At 46.2% G+C, this 18,692-nt stretch overlaps 1 protein-coding gene across 11 annotated transcripts in view; it reads right to left on the bottom strand.

Annotated features, from left to right (window-relative positions):
• PPFIBP2 (PPFIA binding protein 2) overlaps positions 1–18,692 on the bottom strand; it is a 156,035-nt gene that overhangs the window by 70,205 nt on the left and 67,138 nt on the right. The window contains exon 1 of one of the 11 annotated variants that reach the window (XM_061380512.1): positions 15,828–16,218. The exons of 9 other annotated variants lie outside the window; for them this stretch is intronic. In XM_061380512.1, the coding sequence (XP_061236496.1) occupies positions 15,828–15,875 (48 nt within the window). In that variant the 5' untranslated portion in view covers positions 15,876–16,218. Of the gene's footprint in view, positions 1–15,827; positions 16,219–18,692 lie in introns of those variants that run through there. One more of the 11 variants, XM_061380518.1, reaches the window with a different exon arrangement.

Here is an 18,692-nt window from a genome sequence, read left to right on the forward strand (position 1 = left end):
TGGGAAAAGGGAAGCACAATTGACTTAAAAGATGCACAGATTAGTATGAGAAATTCCAGGTGACTCTAGGAGAAGAGCAACTCTTCCTAAGGAAGGGAGAAACTTCCCTTCTTTTCACAGAGAGACTCTGTGTAGTGGGATAAATAATATTCATGGTGATAGCCTCACAATAAACAGAGCCAAGCAGAACTCACTGCTCTCCTACGATGCTCTCAAATAGGTCAAAGGTTAGTCAATTCATGGGCCAGAGATCGAAGCAATTCTATGGAAACCAATACAATGTGGTCCAAGCACTGTGCTCTAGACCCAAAGCAGACAGTAAGGCAGAGATCACCATGTGCCAGGCACTGTTGAGACCACTTTACATTTACTAATTCATTTAATCCTTCCCACAACTCTGCTGCTGCTGCTAAGTCGCTTCAGTCATGTCCGACTCTGTGTGACCCCATAGACGGCAGCCCGCCAGGCTCCGCCATCCCCAGGATTCTCCAGACAAGAACACTGGAGTGGGTTGCCATTTCCTTCTCCAATGCATGAAAGCAAAAAGTGAAAGTGAAGTCGCTCAGTCGTGTCCGACCCTCAGCGACCCCATGGACTGCAGCCCTCCAGGCTCCTCCATCCATGGGATTTTTCCAGGCAAGAGTACTGGAGTGGGGTGCCATTGCCTTCTCCGATAGATTAGGTTAGTAATTCTAATTCCCAAGGAGTTATGAAGTGGTCAAAGAGACTGAAAAGTTTAACCGAGAAAACAGAGTTCGGTCCACATACTTTGCCCATTTCTGGTCAGTTCCAGAAGGAGACATTGGGTGCCTCTTGGCATTGGCAGGTCAGTATAAACCCGCGACAGGTTTCTGCCATAAGCCGTATGAGATCACCGTGGAACCGCAGAGCAGGGCTCCTCACAACTCTGCTAACAGGGTGCTATTTTTATTCTAATTTTACACTGAAAGAAACTGCCGTGCAAAATGTATGGACAAGGCACAAATGGATTATTTGTCTAAGTTACTACATATTAAATAAGTAAGCTCTCTGTTATAGCTTAATTGAGGAGCAGATCAGTATAAATTTTGTTTCATACATTGGGATTGTATGAAAGTTCACTTAAAGTATAATATTTAAAAATGCTCTATGAACCTAAATATTCTTTAATAGAGAAGTGGATTAAAAAAAAAAAAAACTACAGTTCACCCATATTATGTACAACTTGTAGCATCTTAACATATGAGGCAGGTATTTACAAACCATCCTACAAATAAAAGACATACTGGATAGTGAAAGTAGCAAGATTCAAAGAATCATACAGTGTGATACTAGAAAAAACACTATGCAGGGACTTCCCTGGTGGTTCAGTGGCTGAAACTCTGGGCTCCCAATGCAGGGGGCCCAGGTTCGATCTCTGGGCAGGGAATTAGATCCCACATGCTGCAACTAAGACCAGGCACAGCCAAATAAAATAAATATTAAAAAAAATACTATCCAGTTCCATAAGTATTGATATATGTATGAAAATAAATCAACTGTCTGGAAGGTTACAGAACAACCCTTAACAGTGCTCTCTTCTGGGGAAATTTCTGGGCTATGAATAGCTAAGACTGGGAGGTTTGGTCAAGATTGGTTTTTACTTTAACCATAATAATTGAGCTTTTTACAAAAATATATTTACACAAGTAATTAAAATACATTTCAAAAGCTAGAAGCACTGTTTGAGAAACTAGAAGAGTAGTTCTAGGAGCTTTTTTCCTCCCCCAACAGACTTGAGTGGCTTCCCAGGTGGCACAGTGGTAAAGAACCTACCTGCCAATGCAGGAGACCTAAGAACCACCGGTTCAATCCCTGGGTCAGGAAGATATCCTGAAGGAGGAAATGGCAACCACTATTCTTGCCTGGAGAATCCCATCAGAGGAGCCTGGCGGGCTATAGTCCATAGGGTCTCAGAGCTGGACTCGACTGAAGCAACTGAGCACACACACAGCGGACCTGAGGGGCATGTCCTCTGCTGGCAGCCTGCCCGTGTAACTGCTGCTCATGGCAGAAAAGTCCTTCCCTCAACCCAAGTCACCATTCTAGAGGAACAGGGCATCTTCCTCTCATACAGTATGCAAAAGTCACTGTTCTTCTCCAGCAAGTTTTTAAAAGGTATTAAATAAACAGCAGTGAGACAATGTCCCAGACAGAAGTCTGCTGTATTATCATCCTTTGCTTTTGGTAAAGTTCAAAGTCCTATGTTTTCTCTTCCACATAAGGTTGACAGCTCTCAGAAAAACTGCACACAAACCTTAACCAGGCACAGACCAGGATAAAATACCACTTCTACTTGAAGAACCTGGAAAGCATCAGAAAACAGGGCCAAGAAGATTACTTTAGAATCACCTTATTGAATGCCAACACTTATCAGCCAAAGGTGTGGATTTGAGCTTTAGTGAATAAATGCATTCTGCCTTCCAATAATTAAGCAATAAGTTCAGTCACTTGTTGGCATCATTCTTGGATTATAAAATGTCAGTACCATCAGGGCATTAAAAAGCCAGATGGCTATGAAAATTATTGAAAAACAATTAAAAAGACAGAGTTGGGACACAACTCTGTTTTGCCACACTTTAAGAAGAGCTTGCTTGTCCGAGGGTACACCTGCTTCCTTAATTATAACAGTGGCATTGTGGTAGAAGGTTTGGATCAATACTGAGATCATCAACTGGATCCCTGAGTGATTCCAAGGTTTGGGAGTCTCTGAAAAGTCTGGTCCATATTCTCTATTAGGTAAATCGGTGGTAGAGCAGTTGCCCAGCTCTCCATGCATGAAGTCAGAGAGAGAGAACCATGTCAACATTCCAGTGAGGAGGAGAAAGTCACACTGAATTCTGAAGGAATCTAATAGAAAATGCTAAGTTTCTATTTCTCCCCATCTGGGACAGCAAGTGATCTAAAGAGAGTTCTGTACAGTTCTATCCTATTAAGGATGCTCATCCCATTGATGAATATAATTTTTTTAAAAAAAGAGGTCATTGTTCAACTCATTGTTAGCCCCTAGGCTGGATCTATACAATGAAATTCTGATGTACTAAGGTGTACTACACATATATTTGATCAAATTTTCTCCTCTTCTCTTTTGATGGTTATTTCTACAAATGTGACAGAGGGGAAAACTGAATCTTCTCATCCAAACTTTCCATGACTATAGCTATTCTTAAAACTACAATTCATGTTAGTTACCTGATATAATGTTTTGTGGGACCAAGAGATATCGTGAAGGCACGGGGCCTGTGTATCCTGCGGAAGCGAAGCGGCAACTGCAGATTGCCGCTGCCATTCCTCTCGAATCTCTTACTGAGGGATGCCACAGTGACATATACACCCTCTCATATCACAGCAATGAATCAGCACGGGTGTTCTTGTGTGTATATTGTCAATAGTACAGAAACTTTAGCCAAGACTATTGAAGCCAAGCCACCTTTGCTTCTATCAAAGCTTTGCTATCAAGAAGCTCAGCAAAGTCTTGGATAAAGGAATCCATCCTGTAAATCCCAGATCTCTCCAAGGGAAATATAAAACACAACTCAGGAATACCACATCTTCCCCAGATGCTCAACATTTCTAACAGAGAAATGCAAATCAAAATTACAATGAGGACTTCCCTAGTGGTTCAGTGGTTAAGAATCTTTTTGCCAATGCAAGGGACATGGATTTGATTCCTGCTCTGGGAAGATCCCACATACCACGGGGCAACTAAGCTCGTGTGCCACAACTACCGAGTCCCCGTGCCCTCAGCAAGTGAAGCTGCTGCAATGAGAAGTCCATGCACTGCAACTGGAGAGTAGCCCTGGCTCACCGTAACTAGAGAAAACCTGGGCACAGCAACAAAGACCCAGCACAGGCTTAAATAAATCAATAAAATTTAAAAAGAAAAAACAATGAGGCACCACCTTACACTGGTCAGAATGACCATCACCAAAAAGTCTACAAATAATAAATGCTGGAGAGGGTGTGGAGAAAAAGAAATCTGCCGATTCTACTGATAGGAGTGTAACCTGCTGCAGCCACTAACAGTATGGAGGTTCCAATGTGACATATTCTTATAATGGAGTCTTACTCAGCCATAAAAAGATAGAAATAATGCCATTTGCAGCAACATGGATGGACATAGAGATTATCATGTTAAGCAAGTCAAAGACAAATATCATATAATATCACTTACTTATGGATCTAAAATATACCAATGAACCTATTTATAAAACATAAACAGACTCACTTTGGCCACCTAATGTGAAGAGCTAACTTATTGGAAAAGACCCTGATGTTGGGAAAGATTGAGGGCAGGAGAAGAAGGGGGTGACAGAGGATGAGATGGTTGGATGGCATCATTGACTCAATGAACATAAGTTTGAGCAAGCTCTGGGAGACAGTGAAGGACAGGGAAGCCTGGCACGGCTGCAGTTCATGGGGTTGAAAAGAGTTGGACATGACTGAGCAACTGAACAGACACAGAAACAAACTTATGGTTACCAAGGGGAAGGGGGGAGGGAAGGAATAAATTAGGAATTGGGGATTAACATACACACACTAGTGTACATAAAACCAATAAACAGCAAGATCCTACTGTATAGCACAGGGAACTATGTTCAAAATCTTGTAATAACTATAAAAGAATCTGAAAAAGAATATTTGTGTCTATATAACTGAATCACTTTGCTGTATAACAGAAACACATTATAAAATCAACTATACTTCAATTAAAAAAAAAAATTATTTCCCAGGCCTTGAGAATGATATTGGTGAGTCCTCAGGAACAGAGACAATACAGCATCTTGACTCCTACAGGCTGTGGCTCTCTTTCTAGAAGACCCAACATGCTGTTGATGCTGGGACTGGGCAGGCCTAATGTACAGCTCCAGCAGTCAACAGCCTAGAGTGGGGTTGTGTTCTAAGCCATCTCTAAACGGAAGAGAGCGGCTTCACGACGAGGGAGCAGGCATGCAGGTGATCTATGGCTGGGGGTCATGGAGTTGAGCACGGTAGCTCATCAGCCTCAGTCATTAGGAAAGAAGTGGGAGGGTGGAGAGAGGGCTGTACGGGCCCAGGAAGCATAGGACTGACAACCAAGATTCCAGCATGAGCAGAGTCTCTATAGGAAGGGCATTTGGGGCTACACAAAGCTTAATCTGAGTCCTGCCCCCTACCTCTTCCATGGGTCAGTGAATATGGGGTTTACCCTTGGTGAAGTTCCTCATGCACCAAGAGCTGGATGTTAGCAGACTTGAGAAATAACACAGGTTTTCCATATCTTGGGGGTGTTGCATTTTTATTTGGGATGGGCTATTTAAGTTATCAGAGAACATTTAAGATGCCCCCTCAAACCCTCATCATTAGCTGTTTCCTCAGTTTCCCTCTTGCTTTCTTGCGGAGAGAAAACCACAGGCTGGGATCATTACCTTCGCTGTAACTATTTGGCACAAGTGAGGGCTGCCATCTTCTTGGAGATTTTCTCACCTTTCCCAGCCTCTGATGCGAAGCTTGGATGGTTGAACCCTTCCTCTGAATTTTTAAACTGAGGAACAGAAAATGGTGGCAGTTGTGCTAGAAGGCTCTGAGGTTGTCCGTGGCCATGTCTTTTTCCACATGGAGGAAGTTGGTTTGCGACAGGAGTCAGCTATGAAGCCAGCGTTCATGGAAACACAAATGAAAGCCACGAAAGAGATTGATGGCATTCTCACCCTGGTTCTTGCTGTCCAAAGACAATGATATAACCCTGCCCTTCCTGTTGGTCTCCTGTCGGTCCCCTGTTGGGCTATAGTGGCTCAAACCAAGTTTCAGTTACATGCAACCAAAGTCCTGGCTAAAGCATTTGTCTCAAATGGTGATCAGTCCAGTAAGTGAAATTTACTCCTGTGGAAACACACTTACTAGAAAGCATTCCTGCTACTTGGATATAGTACTGAATTACAAAGGGATTCTGCCTACTGTTTCCTGAATTGCTTGAACTGGCAATTGTTAAGAAAGAATTGTCAGTTCAGAGCCAAGTATAGTTAAAACCAGGATTATCATCAAGGGCTAACAGGGATCTGCTTTGTGGCACAGGGTGTGTCTGTGTGGGATGCATGGGGATGAAAGAGGCACCCATTCTCCTTTGTGTGTGAAACAGGTGACTTTACTTCCACTACCTGTTTGCCTCCATTCTTACTTCTCCAGTAGAGCAAGAAGGTTAAGAAGGGAATAATACAAGATGCATTAAGCCCGTGGGCATCAACTAGATGTGTGTAGAGGAGAGATGAAATAAAGAAAAATAGGTTAAAGCACAAAAAAAAGGAACAGGAATCTAAACTAGGGCTAAAAGACACAGGGTGGATGGGTAATGAATAAATGAAGGGCAATAAGACTACAAAAACGGGGACTTTCTTGGTGGTCCAGTGGTTAAGAATCAGCCTTCCAATGCAGGAGACATGGGTTCGATCCCTGGTCGGGAAACTAAGATCCCACGTGCTGCGGAGCAACTACCAAGCCTGCACACTGCAGAATCTATGTGCTGCAACTAGAAAAGCCCACGCACCACCACAAAGACCCAGCACAGCCAAAAAAAAAGAACACAAAATACCTAACAACATGTTTAAGAAGTTATGTTGAAAAAAAAAAAAAGAAGTTATGTTGAAAGAATAACATGCCCTATATAGCTGTACAAATGCCAGGTCTGAAAGCTGCAGCTTCCCTGCTCCCATCCTTTGCTAATCTGGACTTCAAGGCAGGGGGTCCCCGGGGAGATTGTTGGGAGGGGGCTTCCATATTCATGTACAGAATCCCTACAGCCTCCTCCTCCAAAATGCAGAACCTCCTGTGCAGAATGACAGCTGAGAATAATCAGGAGGCGAGGCTGCATTAACCATGCACAAGCTCAGGTAGGTCACCTCATCTCAAGCTTAAATAGAGGAAGTCATACCTCACAGAGGGGCCCAGAGGGTCAATTAGGTCATTAAACACAAAGACGTGTGGGAATAAATGCACACAGTGCTCTTCAGAGCAAGATGCTGCTCTAATGCTTCCTTTGTGTAATATAAACAGTTTTTGAATGATCGTGGAAACATGGAACTCACTTAAATGGCTTTGTTTAAGCTAAAAGACCAAAACATAGTTAGATACAGCTCATCCCTTGTACTGTCGGCTTTAATTAACTCATTCTTTTTGTGCAAGAGAACAAAAAAAAGGCAACATTTCCCATAGACACCTATGAAGTATCTAAAGATTTGAACAACCCAAGGGAACAATAACCCAAAAGCGTTGGGGCTGGAAAGAAACAAAGTGCCTAAGGAACAACAGAACCCACTGTTAGCTAAGAGCTCTGGATTCATGCCTGCGGTGCCAACAGCTGAGAACCTGTTCTTTCCATTGTCCCTGAAAACATGCCCATGTTCAGAGTCATATCTACATGGCCACAGTCTTTCTTTTCTATGAGCATCCTATGCTACGCTATGCTAAGTCACTTCAGTCATGTCCTACCATACTATAAGTCCTCCGTGCTACATACATGCTTATGATCACCACAAAGAGAATTTCAATAGTTAATAATGACTGACCATAAATACTTAAATTTTTTTTCTGTTCCAATCTGAAACTCAGGTCAATTAGTTAAACATGAGTTTTCCAGCTGAACCCCCACCGAGGCCCCTGGCAGCCTCCTCAGAGTCATCACCCTCTGACTCTAGTGGACAGTCAGATTCCCCAATGCTTGCTCACTCTTGGCCTGGTCCCTCCATTGTACTGAGTAGCTTGGCCAACGGATGGCCATATTAGGTCTCTGCAGAGTTCTGGAGCGGGTGAGTGCCACAGATGCAGGCCATGAGGAATCCCCAGGAATCTGACTCTTTCATGGGCTGGCTGGCCTCTGCTGGGAGGGTGAGCCTTCTTCCTGTGCTCTGGTACATCCTCAGGGGTGTTGAGTGAGGGCAGTTCTGCAGCATTCCTTTGGGGGCGTGTCCTAGGGGACCTCCTGTCAGCATGGCACCTCACTGAATATGAGGAAAGAGCTGGTTCCAGAACAGTCAAGTGGGGTGAAGGAGAGGTCGCATGGGGGTGTCATTTGGTATGCGGGCATGAGTGTGGGAAAAGTCTAAAGCAGTCAGCTCCCCAGTGAGACAGCTCCAGTCATGTTTCCAGGCTGCCTAGTCAAGGGGATCATATCAAATCCAGAAAACCCATCTCAAGGGAGCCATGGCTGCCAGGCCCAGGGAGATGTCCAAGTCACTAAGGCTATACTTTAAGCTTAGGACCACCACTCACATATCAAGCTTTTTAGAAACTAGGAAAATGTAGACCTTAAAAAATAAGGGTGAGGGGGCTTCCCTTGTCCAGTAGATAATAATCTGCCTTGCAACGCATGGGACATTGGTTCAATCCTTGGTCTGGGAAGATCCCACGTGCCACGGGGCAACTAAGCCCATGTGCCACAACTACTGAACCTGTGCTCTGGAGCTTGGGAGCTGCAACTACAGAGCCCATGTGCCACAACTACTGAAGCCCGGACACCCTAGAGCCTGTGGCACCCTAGAGCCTGTGCTCTGCAACAAGAGAAGCCACCACAATGAGAAGCCTGCATACAGCTAGAGAGTAGCTCTCGCTCACCTCAACTAGAGAAAGCCCATGCGTGCAGCAATGAAGACCCAGTGCAGCCAAAAATAAATAAATTAAAAAATAATAAAATTACACATTAAAAAGGGGGAAACCAAAAAATTTAAAAATAAAAAGTAGATCATAAAAGCTACAATTCCTATTACATGGTTCAGGTGTAACAGGCAAGGAAGCCAAATGGAATGAGTGCAGGAAGGTGCTTGTAAAAAGGAAAGCCTTTCCTCAATATTCTGGTTAAGGAGTTTAAGGGCCTTCTGGCAGTTATTATAAAGCCACTTTTTCTAGATAAGGAACAGCTAAGCCAATCCACTATCTTTGGCACAGAGCTTCTTTGAAATGCAGTGTGAACAGAGCACAATCAAATCCTTAGCTACCAGGACTCCAACAAGAGAGATCTTATCCTGACTTTGACCTCCTTATGCCCTTGGTTGCAATTTTGTAAGAGGTGACTGAGGGTTGCTAGTGGGGTCATCACTATCAAATATTTCACCATTAGGGAAGAGCAAAACAAAGTTCACAAATAGAAAATTAAATATGGGGTCAACCAATGTTTATGCGATCATGTTTCATTCATTTATCTATTCAGTGACTCAAATATTCCTGAACACCTATGAGGTGCCACGCTCTGTGCTAGGCAGTCCCTGCCTTGAAAAAGCTCTGTAGTTGTACAGTTAGATGTCATAAGGCAGCAGGAGTGGCACAGGGGATGGACGAATCAATAATACTTTCAAGGGAGTGGAGAGGATTTATAGTGGAGTCCTCACTTGAAAGACTGTCTTGAAAACAATGAAGGAATTCCCCCAGGAGAAGAGAGACCAGCACCTTTGGAAAGAGTCTTCCTGATACAGCTAGGCTATCCATGAAACCATGACAATTGCCACCCTTCACTACTCTGGTCTCCAAGAACACAGAAAACAAAGGATGTCTTGAAGACTGTCTGTAAGCTTTCCAACCAAGGAGCTGGTGTGATGTACATGAAGGCTTGTAATTGATCATCCTGGAAAGTAGAATGAGGAAGAGAGAGGAATGCATTTGATTAACCAAGATCTTGTTCCAAAATAATAGCCTTGCATGAGCTTAGTCTCTGCTCAATTCTCTTGATCACATGGCTGGACGCATAAGGAACCTACAACACTTGACTATAGAAGTGGTATTTATAAGTGTGTTGGTATCTTGCAAAGGGATTATATTAAAGCCAGGAGCACAGTAAAAACAGGAGCCTCTTTGAGTAGTGCTCTTTCCTCATCTTGCCAACTCCAAACTTAATTCATGATTATTAAAAACACCCATCAGAGACAGGCAGCATCAGGTGTCAGGGTTGGGGATAGCAGGGGCACTGTGATTGTTTTAATGATTCACTTGGAATCATTAGAAGCAAACTTTCTGATGCTTCTTGGCTCGGGTCAGACAATCCAAGAATCAAACAGGCATGAAAGATCCATAGGTGGAAAATATGTGAGTAGGTAAAGGCCAAAGTAAGGGGCTGGTCCTTTGGTCATAAGAATTTTATTAGCCCTACAAGATGCCCAAATGGGAATGAATTCTAGGGGAAATGAATGAGAAATGTTGCTTGGGAACTAGAGGTGATAACATTACAGAAGAACTTTGAAAGCTTTCTTAGGGACAAAGCCAGTGTGAAGTGGGTTTGGGGGTAAGTAACCAGGAAGGAGTGCAGATGGTGAGTTTTTAGCCTGCTTTCGATTTCAAGATTCCCAATGGTGAAAGGAACGTTAAGTTCTATAAGGCAGCATAGAGAGAGAACATAGTCAGAGTTTTGTTTTTCTCTAAGAATTACAGAGGCATTTTCTGCCAAGGACAAGGGACAAGTAGGCAGGGCCGAGTAAATAAATAGAAGAAACAATCACAGAACAAGAGGGTGTGGAACGGCTTTGGGTCAGGAGGACAGGATACCAGGACAGCCTTGGCAGAGAGAAGGGACTCTTGACCTACGAAATCAAAGGAAGCTAAAAAATAATGGTTGTGAACACTGTTACATTTTGTGGTGAAGGGGAAGGAAGATGAGATACTCATCTATATGTGGCAAATTTCTTAGTAGGTGGTAACATCAAGTGAGAGGGGGTCAAAGTTGGGGACCCATGGAAAAGTATGAAAGAGCTGATACTGGGATGAGGTGGACAGAGAATGCAGTGAGGAGTCAAATGATCACCCCCCGCCCTGCCCAGCCCCACCCACCGACTCACCCACCACCACCACCACCACGCTGTTGCCCGCTCACAGAACTACCAGTGGCTGAACTGCTCTAGAGAACCTGCAAGCTGCTCAGCAAATGACCCTGGTATGATGCCACTTTGTTAAACCCTGCTGGGAAAGAGGCATGAGGCCCTCTTCGAGCAGCTGGTACACGGGAGTCACAGGTGCTGGTGGTCAGAGATGGCAGAATTTGAGCTCCTAAATTATATTGGGAAATATGATGGGTAGGTACACTGGGTGCATTGGCTAAAAATGGGATGTACTCTTGGGAAACTGGGGACAGCTAGAACAGGGGACATGCCTTTCCCTGGAGGAAGGCATGGCAACCCACTCCAGTAGTCTTGCCTGGAGAATCCCCATGGACAGAGGAATCTGGAGGGCTATAGTCCATGGGGTCACAAAGAGTTGGACACGACTGAGAGACTAAGCACAGCACAGAAGAACCTTTGGGTAGCCATACCCACTGTCACCCTCCTTCTGGTCTGAAAATACCTCTGTCCAGAATCAAGGTTGGTCACATGACTCTGGAATAACCAGAGGCTGTCAGTTGTGGCCAAGGTGATCATCATCGTAACACCTAGGAAGCATTTTCTAAGCACTTTACAGACATTGAATTACTTATCCACATTTTACAAACAAGAGAGCTGAATATCAGGGAGATTAATCAATTGTCCAAGGTCACACAGAGCTGAGATACGAACCCAAGGAGTTGGACGCAGGGATCTGTGCTCTTAGCCAGTAGGAGCAGCTGTCACAGAAGCCGCTGCCTACTTCAATTTCACTGCAGTCTGACTTGAGAGCAAGACAAGTCAATGTCTGGGGCCAGGATGTCTTCCCAGCTCTTCTGGCCCAAGTGGCCAGGCTACTGGATCAACCATTTGAGCACCAGATGACACAGTATAAGGCTTACATTAACAGTCTGACCTCATTCCACATTCTACTACAGAACCCAAGACAATTGCATGGAGGAGTCATGGCGATTCCATTTTTGACTTTTTTTTTTTCAGGGGGGAGGGGTGGTGGACAGGATTATGACTTTAGTTTGGAATTCAGTTTCAACAGAGTTCTAGAAGCCAGCAGCAGTATCAAGATGCTGACAAATGCTGGGGTTTCTGCTCCTGGGAAATAGCTCCTGCTCAGGGGGCAGTGAGTGAACCCCACAGACCCTGCTTCTAGCTATTTTAAGAGGCCCTTTCAGGACTATGTGGGTTAGAGCCACTTGGATCTCAAAGCAGGGCAGGTGTTAACTGTTTGTGAGTCAGTCAGGAACCAGATAGCTGAACAGCGGAGGCCCTCTGGATGCTTGTGGCAGATTACCTTATCTCAGGGCTCTGCCTGTTGGGGAAGGAGCTGGAGGACCAGCCCTGGTCAGCCTTCCCTCAGTAGCCATAGCCAAGCTGGCCAGAACAGTAGCCACTGGGGCCTCTGGCTACTCAGAGTGGGCCAGGTCCCAGCTGTATCCCATAGGGCTTTGGTTTGAAACTTTGACCTAAAATGTGAAAAGGGGCCCTAAGTGGAAGGAATGATGGCCTCTTCACTCCAAGGAGAGAAGAGAAAATACCATCTGCTCAAGATCTCCCTTCCTGGTTATGGCCAGTAGCAGTTAACTTTTATTGAATGTTCCCTCGTGCATGGTACTCTGCTAAGCATTTGACATGCATTATCTTACTTGACCCTCATAAAACCTGTATGTGGCAGGCACTTTTATCTTCCTTATTTTATAGATGGAGAAATCCAAGATTTGAGGTAATCTGCCTAAAATCACACAGCAAAGCCAAGAGCCCAACCTAGGCTTTACTTCAAACTGCATGTTCTTAACTAAAACAACATGTAGTATCCCATCCCCTAAAGGCCACAAAACAATGTCTCTTTTCTCACAAATGCTTTCCTCTATCTCAGTGCATTCTTGGCCATAAACATCTCCCTTACAGCTTCCAAATTCAAAGACTGTCTTGCTCCGAGGCATTACCCTCTTGGACTGGTGCAAGAGCAAGCGTTCCTACGCTACCAGGTCACAATTCTGCCACAACCACCCCCTCTGCACGGGAACATGAAAGAGCAGGTTTCCATCTTCAAAAACCTGGGCTAAGGACTTCCCTGATGGCGCAGGGAATAGGAATCCACCGGCCAACGCAGGGGATGCAAGTTCAATCCCTGGTCTGGGAAGATTCCACGTGCCACAAAGCAACTAAGCTGCATGCCACAGCTACTGATGCCTGCACGCCTAGAGCCTGTGCTCCACGAGAAAAGCCACCACAATGAGAAGCCCGAGAACCACGAGAGGAGTAGCCCCTACTCACTGCAACTAGAGAAAGCCCACACAACAACAACAACAAAGCAATGAAGACCCAGCGCAGCCAAATAGAAAAAAAAAAAAAAAACCTGGGCTAAGAGAAACCTGCTCTCTAAGCCACTGAGGCTTAAGAAAGCATGTGAGAAGCGGTGGGTGAGCCAGGCAAATGGAAAGTACTGGAGACTCGGGCCGGAGTCCAGTAGGTGCAGTACAGGGACGAGGTCAGCAAAGGACACAGAAGGCAGGGAGTATACCTGGGAGCTCATGGGAGTAGATATAAAAGGTGAAACTGAAAGGTAAGTTGAGGCCAGGTTAAAAAAGTGTCTTAAATCCCACCAGGCAGAAAACTCTGAGCTTTCTCATTCAGACTAAGGGCAAGTCCTAGGCTTCTGATCAGGGTCACAGGATGAAAGGGAATTTGTTTTTTGTTTTTTAAGGGGATTTTAAAAAGAAGAATCTGACAGTAGTGTTTCAGCTACAAAATAGGAAAGATATCAATTATACTGCCTATGACATATCTAATATTTTGTGCGCTTTTTTTAATGCTCCTTAAAACTAGAAGAAAAATATGTTTTGCTATGAGTCACCTACAGGGGGTCTGAAGTCTCCTCACCTAGCGCTTCCCTTCCTTCCACGGGAGCCAGAGCTGCCAACCTGGGCCTCAGGACAGAAAGAGCCTTCTTACATTGCCTCACATGCAGGATTCATTTCTCTGCAAACAGAACTTCTGCACAACATCTATCCCAGCAGCTAGGACACTGCGTAATCCCAAGCATATCATAGCTGCTGGTCCCAAGACCTCCTGGTTAAAGAACTTCAGTTGGATACAGGACAATAAAGACGAAGTGATGGGAACAGCACTTCTTATCTCCTCCAAAACCTCTTCAGTGACGTTTTTACAATTCTTAAGACAATGATGTGAATCTTTGCCAAAATATCTGGTCACCTCAGCACACTCTTTGGTGACTGCAATGACCCCATTCCAAAGCTGGACAGAGGCTGAGCACAAACAGGATTCCTGCTGGGTTCTAAACCCATAATTTTCTACATACTTGGTCGAAGAAATGAGGGTTAAGAACTGGACTGGGAGACAGAACAGTGTCGAAGATCAGGCTGCACCACTAATAGCCATGAGGTTCTTAGCCTCTTGGACTTTTTAAAATGAGGGGTTTGTACTAGTTGATCCCAACAAACCCTTGAGCTAATTTGGTTCATTTGCCTTGCTTTTCACAGCACAGCTTACCATACACCACATCATAGCTAGAGTAATTTTCTTAAAATACAAATTATATCCCTCAACATATCTCATGCCACTTCCAAGCAACAAGTCTCCCATTATACAAACCCTGTCCCCCACAACCCTGCCCACTGTCCTCCCTATGCTGTGTGCTCCGGGACCCGCCCACGTCTCCCCTCCATCACTGAGTTCAGACATGTGTTCTTTACCGCATTTTTCACCAGACTCACTCCTACTTCTCCCTTCACTTTTCAATGAAGTGTTACTTCCACAAAGAGGATCCTGATCACTCTTTCTCAATCAGTAATAGTCCTTTGGGATGGCCACTTAATAGTTCCTCTTCTTGGCCGTTTCTATCAACTTGTAAATTTCAAGCTTATTTCCTGGGGACTGTTTAACTGCCTTCTCCCAAGCACTGTATGGAAAATCCACAAGAGCAGAGACTGGTTCTACTTTTTTGCTTACGATTGGACACCCAGTACCCAGAACTGGGTAAGTATTTGCTGAGTGAGAGGTGCAGAGGATGCCCACAAAAGCCAGCAGGCCTAGTGTTGGAGTGTGGAGGTCAGGGACCTTCCAAGCCGGGCACTTCGTGTCCCTCCTGTTCTACAGTGTCAGATCTCTTATCTGTCAGCTGCTTTTGCCCTTCCTGCTTCTGGAAACATCCTGCCTCCATGTGAAAATTAATGGATACCCATCTTTGCCAGTTCAGTTGTTGTTTAGTTGCTAAGTTGTGCCCGACACTTTTGCGGCCCTATGGACTGTAGCCGACATCAGGCTCCTCTGTCCATGTGGTCTCCAGGCAAGGATACTGGAGTGGGCTGCCATTGCCAGTTCAGAGACGGTGACAAAAAAAAGCAAGAGCATGGCTTCTGTGAACGTGGATGCAACTCCAGCCCCCAACATTCGCCCACTGTCACTCACCCCACACACTCATGCTCACCCCTAAAGAGTCGACAGGAGCAACTTGAAACCCAAACCCTTGGCCTCTGGAAAACATGCAGAACTCCTGAGGGCCTCCCCCGGAAACGCGGCAGCTCTTTCGGCTGACAGCTGACTAATCTCCACGCCGGATAACTTCCGAGCAGGAGAGAAGCCCGGTATCTTGTGAACCCTGTGCGGTTGAAAGGCAGCGGCTTCCTCTCCGAGTCCTCACACCAAAAAGCGGCAGATGCCTTTTTCTGATCACGGTGTTTGGACCCTCCAACTGTTCATGTGCCAGAGTCAAAAATAAGGAACTTTTCTCACTTCATTGTTGCATTTCTGCACAGAGGCTCATTCACTAGAATGTCAGAGGAGAAACAAAGACAGCTGACTGTTTTCTCCCCTAGTATCTATAATTAGATTCTCATGGAGAACTTGGCGGCAACAGGGCTTCGCTGGACAAATACCTCCTCCCTCAATACACACACACACACACAGTCTCTCTCCTCACTCATCTCGACGGAGACCCACACAAAGCAGTCAGTCACTTACCCGCTTCAGCCACGTGAAATGCTTGTAAACATCAATGTCCCCATCCATGCTGGGCACCCATGTCAGCAGTTAGATTCCTTGGTTGAAAAAGCCCTATTTCTGGCTGGATACCAAATTCGCTCCTCTTTCTTGTCTCTGCCCCCTCCCCCTCAGGAACGTCAAGCCGTGTTCAGATTTCCCCACGTCCCTGGCCTGCGTCCTTCAGCCTTGCCCTGAGAGGTTTCAGAGACACAGCAGCTCAGACCAGACCGTGCTGCTCCCGTATCCGCCCCCACAGACGCACACAGGCACCAGCTCTGGGACGCAGAGCCTGCAGAGTGAGGGAACCTAGCAAAAGGTGGGGGAGAAAGACAGACTTGGACAAGAGTTGTAAACACACACACACACACACACGCACACACACACACAGGAACATTCTTTTTGGTGATAATACCAGAGGCTGCCAGAGGGAAACAGTCCTGAAGAAAATTCCTCGTCTGGCTTCCCCCTTCTGGAGTGGCTGGAACTCATTAGGGAGAGACCCCGGTTTCCTGTCTCTGCTCCATTCTGCATTTACCCACAGGCTCCCAGCTGCTCTTGGTTTATCTGGGACTGGGGAGAGGACTAAAAATAAGTGCAGCTCTTGGAGGACTGCTGGTTCCCACACACAGCCTGACCCCCACCCAGCAGCCCACGCCTACCCCTTCTCTTCCAGGCCGGCGTCGGGCTGTGCCCTGAGGGAAGCTGATTGTTTCCAAAAATGAACAGATTCAGAACCAGCTCCAGTTCGGCTTCTTGGCCCGGCTGGGGGTTTGCCATCCTGGGCGCTGGCGGCACCATCCGGTGTTGCCGCCTTGGAGAGCTCTGCTGCCAGCCGTCGCTCCAGGGCTCCCTGAGGCCGCATTCTGCACAGGGACAGGTGGGAAAGAGCGAGTCCCAGGCATGCCTCGCTGTTGGTCCCCACCCCAGATGTGTGTCCGTGAGGTCTAGGGAGCGCTCTGGGTAGGAGCTCTGGGAAGGCAGCAGCCTGAAGAAATGGGGAGCTGGGCCTGCCTTCCTACTGGCAGGTCCCATGCTGGCTTTCCAGGGTGGTCTCCCCAGCACTCCCCACATGTTGACCCCCTCCTCTTCACATTCCCACCTCCTTTGAGAGCTCTCTTGAAAACAGCTTTTCTCCCTTGCCCAGCCCGCAACGTGTGGCCGTTGGCTCTGACTGGTTATGAAAGCGGTCTTTGATGTGGGTGCAAGGGGAACTGTGGTTACATGCAAGGGCTCTGAGCTCCGCTGCCATAAATGACTTGCAGACACACATCTTGTGACTGCGTGGGCCTTCCCGGCGCACCTTGGGGGTCAGCAGGGAGTTTCCTGGAGCTCCCAGCCTGAAGAGAAGGCATGCCACTTATCATGGTATCTTCGCTGTCCACAACCCAGAAGCAGGGCCTGAGGACAAAGCAGCAAACACGCACAGTCCCCCACAGGCTGGCCCTGTCCACAGAGAACACAGAGGCGGCAGGAGGAGGGCTCTGGCCAGCAGCTGGCCCGAGGGGGAGGAGTAGATTCCTGGAGACACACCCAGATCAGAGGCCAGGAAGAAAAAGCAGGCTCAGCTGCCCATGCCCTGAGCTCTATAGCCTTATTCTGGCCTCTGGCCCAGTTCCAGAGTGCAGTGCAGGCCCGACTCGCCGAGGTCCCCTGACCTGGACTAGGGCAGGATGTGCTAGTCCAGATCCCTAAGTTTGCAGGGGTAGCTAGACCTTTTTTTTTTTTTTTTCCCCTGTCTAAAAACCTGGAAAAGTCTTCATTTTGGTCAATACATATTTGCCCAGTATCCAAAGCAACTGAAACCAACTTCCTGCTCTGGGCAAACGAAGAATTTCCACGTGGCACATAATAAAGGTATTTCTGGGGTGCTGTGGAGGAAGAAGCAAAGTCAACTTGAGGGTCTGTATGGGGAAAGGCCTGTACACCCTTGGAGAAAGACTGGTATCCTTTGGAAGGTTCCAGTGTGAGAGGAGAAAAGGGGACTGGGCAGCAATGTAGCTGCCTTCCACTGCACATGGGCTGGCTCCCTGGTACCCATGCCCCTCCCCACATCACTCAGGTACTCAACCACACCTGTTCCCACTTCAGACAGGAGGACATGTGTCTGAGCTCTAATTCACAGCTCTAGTTTCTACACCTAGCACAATTCTTAGCACACAGTAACAATTTCAATGATCTCTGAATGAAAGAATAAGGCTCAAATGGTGAAACTGGCAAGATAAGCCTGAAATTACTTGGAGGGAATGAGTTTCCCAGAGGTAAAGATGCTTGACTCAGAAAGGAGAGATAGGGTCAGCTTCATCTATTAGCTCAATTCATGTGTGATGAATTGGAGGTTGGGGGGCAAGAAAGGGGGAGAAGGGGGAAAGAGAAGAGGGAGGGGAGGAGGAAGGGAAGGGGAGGGAGGGGAAGCGTGGAATGGGAGGGGACATAGAGAAGGGGAGTGAAGGAGGGGAGGAGGGAACGGGAGGAGAAGAGAGAGACAGGAGGCAGGAGGGGAAGAGAGAGGAGAGGAGGGCGGAGAGGAAGAGGGAGGAAATCCAGATAAATTGCAGCTAAATTCTTGACATATTTTTATGGTACCCTCAAGTAGTAATTCTTACCTCAGTCCTTTTTTGTTTTCCTTTGAAACCCTAAATTTTATATTGTAATTAACTCAATCCACAAATAGCACGCTAAAGGCATAGGATCAAACCCATAGCTGCGCCCCCTCACTCAGAAGGCCACCCAGCCAGGGGCTCCTCACAGTGAATCACAGAGGGGCTTTGGGGGATCAGACAGGCTCTTGACTACGTCCATAAAATGTATACAAAGCACTATGAGTATGTATAAATCACTATTTCT

This window comes from Bos javanicus, chromosome 15, assembly GCF_032452875.1.
Source record: "Bos javanicus breed banteng chromosome 15, ARS-OSU_banteng_1.0, whole genome shotgun sequence".
NCBI lineage: Eukaryota > Metazoa > Chordata > Mammalia > Artiodactyla > Bovidae > Bos > Bos javanicus.